Source organism: Desmodus rotundus, chromosome 8 (assembly GCF_022682495.2).
Source record: "Desmodus rotundus isolate HL8 chromosome 8, HLdesRot8A.1, whole genome shotgun sequence".
In the NCBI taxonomy this organism is placed as follows: domain Eukaryota; kingdom Metazoa; phylum Chordata; class Mammalia; order Chiroptera; family Phyllostomidae; genus Desmodus; species Desmodus rotundus.
Window position 1 is genome coordinate 71380453 of NC_071394.1, and position 13807 is coordinate 71394259.

Here is a 13807-nt window from a genome sequence, read left to right on the forward strand (position 1 = left end):
GTTTCAGATTTCATATTTAAAGTTATACCATTTTCCACCTTTTACCATTTTTGACATTCATGTTAATGCATTTCAATATAAGGTTGTACATAATTAATATAAAGTCACTTTTCTTTGTGAACAAATGCTCATATTCGGACCGTAATACAAATGAGACAATTCTGAACTCTGAGCCTTGTCTCAGGTTTCTGCCTATTGAGGTGGTCTTGAATGCTGCCTTGACTTAATTTCTTAAATTTTCTTATTTATGTGTAAATGTTTATCTCCAGATGCTCTGCAGAACTTGTCCCTAGAAGACTTTTATTTTGGTGATGACAGTGTTAAATTTCATGTAATATCAGTACTAAGTGATGGGCATGGGCAGAGCAGGCCACCCACAAAACTGCTCTCCACTGGGAGACCAGACCTAGTGTGTGTCTAAACATCCTGGTAACTTATATTTTCCTTTTGTTTCTCCATTTCGCTTAATGATTTTCTATGTATTGTTGCAGACATCTCAACAGCGAGCATGCGCTGGACGATAGAAGTACAGCTCAATGTAGAGTACAAATGCAGGTTGTTCAGCAGTTAGAGCTACAGGTAAACCCAATTTCCTTTTCATTTACCTCAGTGTTCCTCACACTCCAGACTTCTCCAGTATTCTGCATTGAGTTCCTGTGTACTCATTATTGAATGGGAGATCCAAAACTTGCTGCATGTGTTTTGATTTGATCTTTCGCTCTTTGGGAAGTTCGACCTCAGTTCATTCTTCGGAGTTCTGTGTGTCTGTGTGCATGCAGCCATCTCTCACCCCTTTCAGTGTCCGTCTCTCCTTCACTCCCTTTCCTTCTCTTTTCTCCTTCAACTCTCTGCTTATCTGTTGTTAGGTTAAGTCCCCTAAGGTGCTAATACTATTAAGCTGCAGTTGGGGAAACAAGCCTGGGAGAGTGAGAGGGAGAGAGCTAGCAAAAGTGGGCAAGGCTTGGCGAGTGACGAGTGAGCGCACAGGCAGGCACATCTTCCAGAGTTAAATTCCAGCGTAAAACAGAAACTGTGTTTCATCCTTGCCTGTCTTTGTCCCTCTACAGAACAGCCGAGAGCTCACTGCACACATTTGAAACACACACACAGACATGAATGCATACAAATACACACATACATAAAATCTTGTACTTGGAAACCTACTGGGTCATACTGAATGTATTTTATGACTAGAGAAAATAAACTTCTGCCAGTTTTCCTGTGGATCCCAGTTGTAAGGAACAGGGGAGAGGGGCATTGTTAATATGGGTTCCACTTCCAATATAACTTGTGTATGAACTACCGTGTTTTATCAATAATTCCATTCTTGGTATAGCTAATAGAAAATTAGTTGCTAAAAGTAAAAATTGGGTCAGAAATGGAGATTATTAAAATGTACAATTGCAAAAGCCTGACCTTGCAAACCCCATTTATGCAACTGAGTTCCAAACGCGTTTGAGTGCTTGGTGACTCACTGTGGCTTCTTCTCTGGCTGGTTAGTGCAGGCAAGAGGTTAGCTGACTGGAGGAAATTAAAACAATGTTGTACATTATATTGTTACCAGCCATCGGAAAGGCTGTTTTATATGCAAGACAGCAATGCTGAGATATATGGAGAGCCCTGGGCTAAGTACAGAAGATAATTACATTTGGAATTTTACTGAAGTAAGTCATTTATAGCTTCAAACAGTTGCAGAGAAAAATCAGCCAAAACACACTTAAACTTTTTGTTGTGACTTTTCAGGATACAAAGGACTTTTTAAAATTTACTTATCATCTTATATGGCATTATAATTTTTAAAGTAAGATTGTCTCAAAAGTTATTTTCTTCAGCTAGTTAATATTTTTCATTCAGACAATAGATATGAACTTACTAGAATAGCAGAATATTTATACAGGGAAAGGGTACGTCATAAAATCCCCAGATTTTTATGTAAGTTTTTGGAAACATCTTTAAATATAGCATGTTTATTGGAAAGGAGAAAAGTCATATATTTATCTCACAAAGTTCACTTATATTGAATGAAGTATCATAGTCAGCTGTTGAAAAGTTGAATTCAGCCTGAATTTACATATGTTGGTGGTAGGGTTTATAAAGTGATACAGATTTCTGCATTTGTTTATTTAATTGATAAAATTAAATTCTTAAACATTACCTAGAGTAAATTATCTACTAAAGTTGGCTTCATGGTTTGCTCAGGTAGGCACTACAGACTGCAAATCTGAATGTGGGGTCCCTGTTACTCAGGAACTGGATATTTATTTGTTACTCCTCACTCTCTGCAAAGAGCCAGCAGGAAGAAGGAAGGAGGTAAACCATTAATAAGTGAAGTAGTTATCTCCTGGCAGCTTTAATGTTGTTTTTTTTTTTTGTAGATATGGCCTGAATAGTAGTACAAACTGATGTGAGGATTCTTTGATCATTTGCGGATTTCATTTATTTATAGAGTTTCCTTCATCCTTCAGCTGCTAATCAAACTGAAGGTAGACTTTTCAACCTGTGGTAGGAATCCAAGAAGATCATCTGGCCAGAAGTTACCGTGTGGTAGATACCAGTGATACTCCAAATAATATTTTTGCTTGAGAGTCTGCTTTGATGAAAGAAGAGACAGGTTAATTCTGAAGGGTTCAGTTTTTTCAAAGCTTGAGAGAATTAATTATTAAGAGTGTCAAAATAGTGCTTGTCAAAAGCAGGGGTTGACAACTACAGACTATGGACCAAATCCCATGAGCTAAGAAAGCTTTTTGCATTTTGAATAGTTGGGAGTGGGAATCAAAAGAAAATTAAATTTTATGAAATTCAAATTTCAGTGTCCATATATAAGGTTGTATTGGAACATGGTCACATCCATTCATTTACAAATTATCTGTGGCTGCTTTGGGGCTACTGAAGAAAAGTTGAGTAATTGTGAGAGTCCCTATGCCCTGTAGGGCTGACAGTATTTCCTGCCTGGCTGGCCCTTGCAGAAGAAGTTTGCCAAGCAAAAAAAGTTCTTCACATTATTAGGAACTTGCTCCCTTATTTTCCTGACTACCTACCTAAAAGTCTACTCGCCTCTTCTTACCTCTCCCTTCTTCACCTTGATGTATGAAATTAGTCTAGTTACCACATTGGTCAGGTTTCCTCAATAGAAATTTTATATGACAAGTACCTGCTGATCTTTGGGGTCATGGAAAGCAGGCTGAGGGATACGTTCATTCATTCATGCATTTATCGACTCATGCATTTAGCAGACATTACCTGGAACCTATAACAGCAGGAACCTTGCTGGACCCTCTAATGAGTATAACAGTGAGTAAAATGGTAGGGCGGCCCTCCTGGTTCTATGTTCTAGAGCAAAAATAAACCATGAATAACTAATTTTCCATTGGCACTGTCAATCAACTGAGCAGTGCTAGCCAACACTAATGGGTTCTTGAAAACACCAGACACATGTTCAGAAGAGAGTTTCAGTGCTAGGAAGGGTCTAAACCAAAACAAGATTTTATCTATTAGCTAGTATTCAATCAGATGAAATACACAAGAAAATGTCAACAGTTTTTAGTATTTAAAGACCCCTTGTCCTGTGATAGAGTTAAGATAAGCCCTTATCAGGAATTAGATTGAGGGTCAGGGCTGCAGACCTGGCACATTTGGGAGAGTTTGGGGCAAGGTACAGTTACACTCACAGCTCCTCTCACCTCAGGGTTCCTGTTCTGTGAAGCTCAGCATTTCCATGCTTACACTTTCACAGTTGCCATTTCATTCACCCATGTCTGGAAATGTACTTTTTAATTGACTAACAGGCATTGTGCCCATAGAACCTGAGATATTGGAGAAATCAGGTCTATGCAGAGGTGTTCTTGTGCTTAAGCAGCCTTCCTATCTCACATCACTGGCATTGCCCACCATTTTCTGAGCAGCAAACTAGTGTGTCACCTCATTTAGAGGGGTGCCCTGGACAGAACTGACTGAAGAGCTACTTCTCTTTCCTTCAAAGAAGGCATTTCCCAGTCCAGGAAATACCAGAACCTCCAAGTATCTCAAAATATATTTATTAACTTGAATTTGAAAAATATTTGCACCACTGAGCACTACAGGAAGAGGCAATCAAAGTTTGCACGGCTCCCAAAAGATGAGTGCAATGTTAGAGTGGGAAGAGAAATCTCTCCCTGCCACCAGACTTGACTCACAAGGCCTCTCTCCAGCATTTACATCTGGGAGAAGTCACACATGCCCCTATTATAAAAACAAACCCAATATGCCCAAATTGGACCTTACAGTAGAGATCAAGAGAGGGTGTTTATGTCTGCCCTACAGAATCAGTGTGAAAGGGTTGCCCGGGAGAACTCAGGAGGCGGTCAGTCAGCACCAAGCATGACCAAAGCTCGTGAAAGGCACTTGAGTGCTGTTCTGTGTACATTTCCAGCTGCTGGATTCTAAGCCCTGGAAACCTCAACTCTGACTCCAAAGAGAAGGCACTGGTATTTCTTACCTGTAGTCAAACCTCCCTAAAGAATTGAGTACAATATTTTTTTTAATCACCATAGCTAGCCATAGGGGATAGTGGCTGGAGATGTTTCCATTGTGTTGCCTCCTACTTGGACAAGCCAGGAGATTCTAATGGTGATAGTTCAGGCAACCAGGCAGAAACAAAGGTGATGGGTATGACTCTGACTTAATCTCTCTAATCAGTGTGGTGTGTGAGATGCATCTTTATTGTTACCATTTTTGTTGGAAGATGTCAAAATATAGATAGAATGCATGTTTCTTAGCAGTGGACACCTTACATAGAGCTTGTTAACAGAGAAAGGTTGGTTAATTCAATTTTCATGTTATACCCTGTGACTCTTCTCACTGAGCAGGAAGAGGGTTCAGAAAGACATCTTAGTGGGTATTCAGAGTCTTTTTGAATGTTTCTTACTGCACTTCATTATTATTGTACAAAGACAGTTACAGTATTTTTGAAATTTTATCAATGGACTAAATGGAGGATTAACCCTGGCTATTACCTGGAAGCCCAGCATTATAAACCCAAGAAGTTGTGTGAGGTCCTTAACATTCATTGTACACTTAGGCACATTAGAGAAAGACACATGGACACCATATAAAAATCATTTGGGTCAAGGATATGGCTTCTTGAGGTCATAGAATGTATTTAAGATTTCTGTTAGATGTTCTCTTTTTACGGATTCTTCCATGTGATATGCCGCCGTAATGAGTTATAACTGGAGAGGAAAAAAACTGCCACAATCAATAGGCATGGTTTATATAGGTCCCTCCCACCCAGCCAGAGGGGAAGAGATATAGGAACTGTGTGTAAGTTGAGAATAAGGATTGCCCACCACAAATGCTGTTAACGAAGCACTTGAACCTTCCTTGATAGTTGAGCACCTACTGTCCACCAGACATGGGCACAGGGATTTAAATTCATGTTTATCCAGTTACCTGGGTTCACTCAGGTGAGTCAGACTCATTAGGACTTCTCTCATCCATCAAACTGTGGATGAGATATCATAAGAAGTGTCTCACAGGCCAGAACAGAATTCCATTTTAGAAAAGAAGGAAAACATTTCAATTTAACAACAAGAAAAAAAGTGTTTGACAGATTTACCTCCCTAGAAAGCTGAGACATTCATGATGTAGGTACATTTTTCTAGCCACAAATACTGTGTTGATTTGAATGTATTCTGTGACCATTGGACCTTGCTCAGTTGGCAGCACAGTTTCTTATGTATGAAGATGGGTTTTGAATGAAAGAAAAAAGGAGCCCTGGAGACTGGGCATTTCCATCATGTCCATGGCTCAGCATGTGTTGGGACAGGGCTCAGGACAGGCTTCCAGCAACCCCTTAACCTAAAGCACCTTTAAAGTGAATATCGAAAGCAGCTCAGGGAAAGGGAGCCAACCAAAGTGATGGGAATAATCTGCCTGACCCAGGCAGGGTGTGTGGGTGGAAAAGTGTGTACTCTTATTCTTTGGTAGTTTGATTCTATCTAGTCACTCTTTGTCAAGCACCTATTCAAAGTACTGGACAGAAAAGTAAGGTGGCCTCTTCCTTCCTGGAATGTGCAGCCTAGTAGGGAGGGTAAGACTAGAACTTCTCCAAATGCAGGCAGAGTTTGGGGTTCAGGGGGGACATTCTGGAGGTGACAAGGGAAAGGGGGATTGGCAAGGGCATTCCAGACCAAGGAAGCCACTTAAAGTTTAGCCTGATTGTAGTCTGAAGGAGAAGGATAGTGGAAAAATTTCTTGTTCTTTTAAAAATTTATCTATCAGTTCAACAGAAAGTAGGAGGACCAGACGTCACAGTTTGCTTGCCTGGGACTGAGGGATGCCTGGGACTTGGGTTTCTCAGTTTTAGAACTGGCAGAGTTCTGGGCAAACTGCAGGGAGGTGGTCACCCTGGCGATCTGTTTCAGTTCAATGGAGGGCTGTTGAGCGCTTCATGGTCTGCTTGTAATTATTTCTCAGAAGGCCTTGAAACCCACTTGAGAGGGTGTTTTCTGTGCTCCCACTATATAGCAGGGCACTGCTCTAGACGCTTCATACCCGCAATCTCATTGAGTCCTACCTTATTTCCTCAATCCTAAGAATCTTTTTTTTTTTTAAGGAAAAAGCTCACATTTGGAAATCAGTTTGTGTCTCATACTTAATGAGCATGTTTAATGTAATACTTCTTATTGTTCTTTGAAAAGGTATTACTAAATGGATGGTGATCTTAACAATAATAGGCCTCTTAGAGTCAGAAATTATTTTCAGTCACCCTATCCTTTACAGATCAGGAAACAAAGCTTTAGAAGGTCTCATTAACTTGTTCAAAGCCATTGGCAAACAGTGGACAGCACCCAGATTCTAGCCCAGCCTTTGTAACCCATACCTTTTTATGCCAGTGCTGGTTTTCACCAGGGTGGTCCTGGCCCTGTGGGGTTCTGTGCCTCCACCTGAGAATTGCACAGCACTGGTTTTAAAACACGGCTGTTGGGCTGTTCTCTTTTCTGCCTGGTGGAGCTCTCCCCTGCAATCCACAATAGCAGGCCGAGGCTGGAGCTCAGTAACACTGGGATCACTACACAGTTTCCTAAATCTTCTACATCAGCATCTCTAAGCTCTAAGAAAGTGTCAGCAGGGAGAAAAATGCACAGGTTTCAGTAGCAGGGGGAGACATTAAGCCTAACACAAATCCATTATTGTAGGGACTTTACATGTGATTATTCTGCCATTAGCGGTGCTATTTGTAATCACACCTGCTTCCTGGTCTTTCACAAATATATTATCTTAATGTGACCCCCTTTGTACTTTTCTAACCCCCTCCAAGACAGTACTTGGGACAGTGGCAGTGGGATGACAGCCTCATGGCTCTCTCTGAATAAACTCCGAGAACACTGGGGAAAGAGGGCCTGATAGCATTGTAGTGTCATGTTGCCAAAGCTTTGTGAGGAGAGCCAAGAAAAAGAAGAGAGAGTCTCTGGGTTTCTCCCTTCTATGTCTCTCTTTGAAAACAGACACTTAGTTTTCATAATTTAAAATCCTGCCGAACTCTGGGAGCATTAGAATTCCTAGACTATGACTGAGTACTAGCGTGCGTCTGCTTAAATGTCAAGAGAGTCTTTAATAACAACATGCAAGGAATGTGAAGATGGTGACGGAATACAATCAAAGTGGGGAGGTTCTTCAATCAGGGTGAAGTGAGCTGTAGGCTGCCTCCACCTGAGAGTTGTAGTCGTTGGTGAAAAAATTGTTGACAAGTTTTCGCTGAAGCTGAGTCGGGAAGACAAGTGGATGACCGGGATGACCATAGTTTGGTAAAGTGGATTGAAAATCACTTTTTAATTAATAATCAGTTTGGTAGAAGAATTTCATTTCTACCCCTTCCAGCCAGTGCTTCCCACCACCCCTGTTTTGCTCTTCTTTTTCTGATCATTTGTTACTCGGCCTCAGTAATTCTGTTTGGATCATCGCTGTGTACAGAAGTACTGAGGAAACCCAGACAGCCCTCCCTGTTTAAGGCACACTCAGCCCATGGAAGAGAGGTCTGTCTCCCGCACCCACCTCGTTAAACTTGGACACTTGCGGTCTTTATTCAAGCTACCTACTCCTGCATTCCTCCTTGGAGGATTGGACTTAGTAATAATAGATTACAAACCCAGTCAGTTAAATGGAAACTCCTCATTGCACAGGAATAATCCAGACTTGCCAACCATAAATGGGGTTCCTGCTACAAAGACATGGGTGTCCCATCCTCTTGTGGAGCTCGTGTCAGAGCTCAGGGTGGAAGCAGGAGGGAGGCACATCTGTTCCCAGTTAGTGTCCTGGGTGTGCCCTATGATCACGTCAATGTAAGGAAGGCAGACCGAGCCTCGTAGAACCAGAATTCCATTGTACTTTTTACCCATTCTCAGCTCCATGACCTTGGGTAAGTTCAACGGTGGTTCTCAGTTTTCCCAACTATAGAATGTGGGAATAGGGCTAGAAGACTTAAAATACCCAGCTCAGTCTTGCCTTCTGTGAAATTAAATGAGTTACCTGGCTCCTTCTTCTCACCTGTCCTCAGTAATTCTAGCATTTTTACACACCCCAAGTGCTTCATTTATTTTAGAATTTTTTCCTACAAGTGAAACCCAGTGTGCCTGACAGTATATAAAATGATTGTGCTAAATGAACACGAGTCAATGTTCCCTTTCCTCTGCTAAAAGAATGTATTTAATCTCCTTAGTTTTTGTCTTTGAAGATGTTGGTTGAATGGAGCTCCTAGCCTTAGGCACTTACCAGTAGGTCTGGAGCAGTACTCATGCTCTGGTCATTCACAGCCTGGGCCGTCTGAAACCCACTTTGAGGCTATGGTTAATAGAAGAGGGAATGGCTTCTATCAGCCAGGGGAGGAAGGCATTTGCTAGGCTGAGGGGAAGATACAGTGAGAACCGAGGACATAAATCCGTAAGAAATGTACTTCATCTTTCCCATGCTTTGTTCCATTCTTTAAAGCATTAAAAATCTCTCCCCAGTGAGCCCAGCTACAAACTCCAATGAACCCCTGTTATGTTGATGCAGATTCCAACATATACTTAGCCAGGAGAAATCTATGTAGATGTCACTGATTTAACTCTTCCCTAAAAAAAAAAAAAAAAAAAAATTTTTTTTGAACACCATGAAGCACTAGGCTCTATGCTGAGCTTATGTGCAAGAATTTCCTCAAAACAGCCCTTCAAAGTTCAGAGACCATTGTTCCAGATTTACAGGGACGACTAAAGACTTAAAAGGTTACATGCTGTGCCCAAAGTTGGGAGCTTTCACCGGTTTCCACACTGCTGTTCACACTACTACGAACTGGTGAGAAAACTTGCTGATTTACCCCAACACTCCTGGACGTGTGTCACTCTTTTTGTGTTAGCACCCATCCTGACCCACCAGGAAAGCTTTTAGAAAGTCATTCTCTTTAGATCTCACAACATAAAAAATTTTTTTTATATTTGCCAACCAAATTTTTAATTGACCTTTGAACTGAATTTTTCATCCTTTGCCTTTCATGGGATTCGGTTTCTAATGGAATGCTAGTATATGCTTGCTAATATTAAATGTTTGTATTCTCATAATAATGAAAGGATGCCATGAAAATTAATGGGATGGTGAGCTCATGGAATGATGGTAAAAAGGTAATAAAGACTCTGAAAGCTTTTTGAAGGGCCAGTGAGTATTATAAATGCAAGACTAAAGAGAGGATGTGGTTTCAATAGGTGTGAAGGTTTAGCCTTTGCCTAAAAAAACAAAAAGCAAATTCTGCCAGTTTTTTTTTTCCTTTAACTGTTAAAACACTTTGTGTTAGAGCTTGAATTGATGATAAAAATTCAAAGCTCATTTAAGAATATATTACATGCTAGTTTACACTAATTAAACAAAAACAGAAACTTGGATCATTGCCTTTTTCTGTTACCTTGCCCATCTTTTATAGGTGGAGTTGAGGTTGAGGCAAAATCAGAAACCTGGATGATTCTCAAAATGGACGATGAAGTCTAAATAATATTCTCATGGAAAAATAAAATGTTCCCTATGGCAATGGCCTCCAGGGCTGTGGGTGTAGCTGTGTGTACCAGTCTGGGGGTGTGTTTGCAGTCTTTAACTAGTAAAAGGTCAGCCTGTCCACATTTCCATGCAATAGAGAGGCGATGATTCTTTTTGATGCTGAGAATTTGGATTTCTTTCTACTTTGGTCTTTGTAATTACTATATCAACAACGTTTACCCCCAAATTAAGTAACAATTAATATTCATCAGACTCTTCAGTAATTATTACCTCTCACCCTTTAATTTGTAATGCTCACTATGACAGACTACTTGTTTCCTACTCCTGCCCCATTACAATTTTAAAACAACATTTTTTAAATTAAGAATGTTTTACTTTTAAGATCTAAAAATTTAGAACACTCAACAAAAAACATAAATGCAAAAAAATGTCATTGCTAACATTTTAATTGTTCTAACTGAGCCACTTTGGAAAACTAAATTCCTTTAGCATTATGTTTGGTGTTCAGAGCATCTTTTAGTTTGGCTGTTCAATAACTTACTGAAGAACAGAAGATGAATACCATAAAGTGGCTCCTAATATGGTATCATTTTCATTTCCTGTTTGTTGAAAGATAAGTGCTAACACTGTAGAACTCCTCCCCCCCCCCCCAACCCCGGGAATTTATTCCTCCCTGAACCACAAGGGAATAAGGAGGAAAAAAATGTGATATGGCTCGAGACAGTCATCCAGTTAGGATGCTGAAAACCTTTTCTCTCTGGCTTGTGTACCCCTTCCCTTCCTCTGCCACCCCAATTCCTGAAACACTTCCTCCCCTACGAATACCTTTATTTAAAAATATCTTACTTGATCATTATTTTGAAATAATTTTAGACTTACAAAAATGATTGATGTTTGAAAGATTTAAGCTTAGTTTTGTGACATAGAAGGAATGAGTCTCTCCTTAATTCTCAGCCCCTCCCTCCCTCCCTCCCTCCCTATCTTTTCCCTTCTTTTCCTCTTCCCTTCCCTCCCTCTCTCCCTCTCATTAATCTCTTATACATTTTCCCACATTTCCAAGCTGTTCTCTTAACTATACCATTATCCTTTGGGGATACACTTCCCACTTCTTTCATAGAGGTAATTATCATATATCCCCTATGCTCAACTGTCTTGAACTATAGAAAATATCCTATTAAAAAGTTCAGGGCACGCATAGAGCAAATAACATCCAATAAATGGTATTTGGGTCCCTGCCATGTAATCCAGTTAGAAACTCCTGTGCCGTCAGAAGATGATGTTCTGTAGATTGAGGAGATCTCCATTTTTGTTAAGATGAGAGACTAGCACACGGTATGTACTTACATATTGAATAAATGAATAAGCTTATGCTGCATACATTTGAACATGTAGCCCTGTGTCTGCCCTACTAATAACATTGCTTGCCAACACTGTCTTAATCTGCGCCTGCCTGTTAGGAGAGGTGAAGTTAATTTTGCATAAATGTACCCATCTGTCTAGGACTGTTCCCACAACCACAGCAGATGAATTTATGAGTTTTAGCTCCCTAACTCATTTTCTTTTGGCTTCCTCATGAACAATGTTGGTTAATAGGCATGATTCACTTTTGTGTCTTTTAGCTGTCTGTGTTCCATGGGACTCCGTGGTGCCAGCAGGTCTAGATCTGCATAGTTAAAGGCTAAAGTCTCTTCCATTGAGCAATCTCACACAGACACCTCCAGCTACTTGGAGTTTGGCACTGGTCACATAGATTTCAAAATGATGAGGCAATGAACAATATTTTGTCATCTGTGATGGTGCCATAGCTTAATTTGGAATATGTATCGTTTGGGATGTAATAATGTGTAATAGTAACAGGGTATTTAAATCTGTATTTAAAGAAATAACAAAGTATTTTCTCCATCCTAGCTTGCAAAAGACAAAGAACGCCTGCAAGCCATGATGACCCACCTGCATGTGAAGTCTACAGAACCCAAAGCTGCCCCTCAGCCCGTAAGTACTGAGCTGCACCACAGGGAGGAACCTGACAGCATTTCTTGTCTGCTTCCCCACCCAAAACACAGGAAGGATGCAGGCCACTCTATTCAACATTGTGGAATGGTTAAGGCTAAGCTGCGCCGACTGTATCTGGTAAACTTTTATGAAGAGGGTACTGTGCTGGGCATTTAGGATAACATGGGGTGATGCGGGCCCAGTCCTGGTTCACGACCCGGGCCGTCAGCTCTTCTTTGGGACAGATGATGCATGCTACACTGAGGTACTAAAATACGCTATGAGAACTCACTGGGAGAGAAGAGAAAAAATGTTCTGAATGGCAATGATGCAGAGAAAAGACAACCAGACCACAGAGGCAAAGATGATGGGCGTGGGGCTCAGGGAAGCTGAGACTGTGAGCAGGAGAAAAGGAACAAGGGCTAGTCCAGTCTGAGTGTGACAGGAAGGAAACACACATCAGAGTAGCTAGAGGCTCAGATTATGGAGAACAGCTAAAGAGACTGCAGTGAACATGACTCCGCAGTTCAGAAAGTAAATGTGGCACACTGTAATTGTTTAACTTATGGTCCCCCCTTTCTTTCCTTGTTCCCTTTTGCTTGACCTCAAGGAGGGCCATCCAAACAGAGACAGTATCAAAGTGGAAGGATGGTGTCCCCAGCTGCTGTCTTGGGCCTCGTTCTTTGTTCTAAATTGATCTCTTTAATAGTTGTATTTCTCATATACTTAGATTTCTAAAAATCTCCTAGTACCTTCAACTGATTATTCAAAATAGAGTCGCTTTGCTTCTTGATTTTTGAGATTTGTAAAATTTAAAGGTACACTGCCTTTATTTGATTTTGCACAGAGTGACTGTGTGAAAATTAATTGAGCGTTGACAGTCTACAGTTAGTACCAGTAATTTTAATCAACATGCAATGATGCAGCATCATGGCAAAGGATTGGTTTATCTGTTTGGACTGATTTTTTCTATAAATAAAGCAAACATACACCCATATATGTATGATTTATGGTGATAGAAATAAAACAGAGTCAGACTATTAACCAGCAAATATGGTAGCCTGCCAGGATGCAGTTGGCAGACAAAATTAATGTCTGAAACAAAACACATTACTGAGATACAGGACATAAAATCATTAAACACTTTGCACATCCATTTTTATCGAGAAAAAGCCCTCACTTTCCATGGATTGTGTAGTAAGTAGCTGTAGGACTGAGTTTGTAGGCCACCGAAAAGAAGGGGGAAACAAACATAGGCCATTCAGTATGTTGTGGAATCAGTGGTCAACTGTGCTACTCTTGGTATTTCTATAAATTCTTCCTTTTTACAGGAATTCTAGAAATACTATGACTCAGTATGGTGAGACCCTGAAATGACTGAGTTCACTAGTGGGCATAGTCAGCTCTTTAGGGAACTAATCACCTTAAAAGTCTGAAAGTGTTCATATGACTTCTATTTGGTGGGAAATGATTCCTCCCAGGATGAAGGGTGTGAGTCTTGAAACCCAGCAACAAGGGAGAGAATGAGATTCTCTTCTGCTTCTTCCATGCATTGAAGACAATGACAGAATAATGTTTGGAGTCTAGAAATGGGCTCATTTTGGATCATGAGGCTTCTTGTGGGGAGAAGAAGGAAGGGTACAATTGGAGAAAGACTTGCCACACCGCAGGGACACTCAGTGGAAGCCTGCAGGGACCACAGAAGGGCTGTGGGGAATCTCCATGAGGATCAGTGGTGAGTAGCCAGTGAACAGTGAAACGCAGTCCTGGGGTAAATGCACAAGGAAGGGAGGTGTATCTTGATTAGTATTAGAAA

General features: G+C 40.7%; 1 protein-coding gene across 18 annotated transcripts in view; it reads left to right on the plus strand.

Moving 5' to 3' along the window:
* Window positions 1-13807, plus strand: part of FOXP1 (forkhead box P1) — a 629322-nt gene that overhangs the window by 585760 nt on the left and 29755 nt on the right. For all 18 annotated transcript variants that reach the window (XM_053930432.1, XM_071222259.1, XM_045192423.3 and 15 more), the window contains 2 exons: window positions 492-579; window positions 11908-11991. In XM_053930432.1, the coding sequence (XP_053786407.1) occupies window positions 492-579; window positions 11908-11991 (172 nt within the window). The remainder of the gene's footprint in view (window positions 1-491; window positions 580-11907; window positions 11992-13807) is intronic.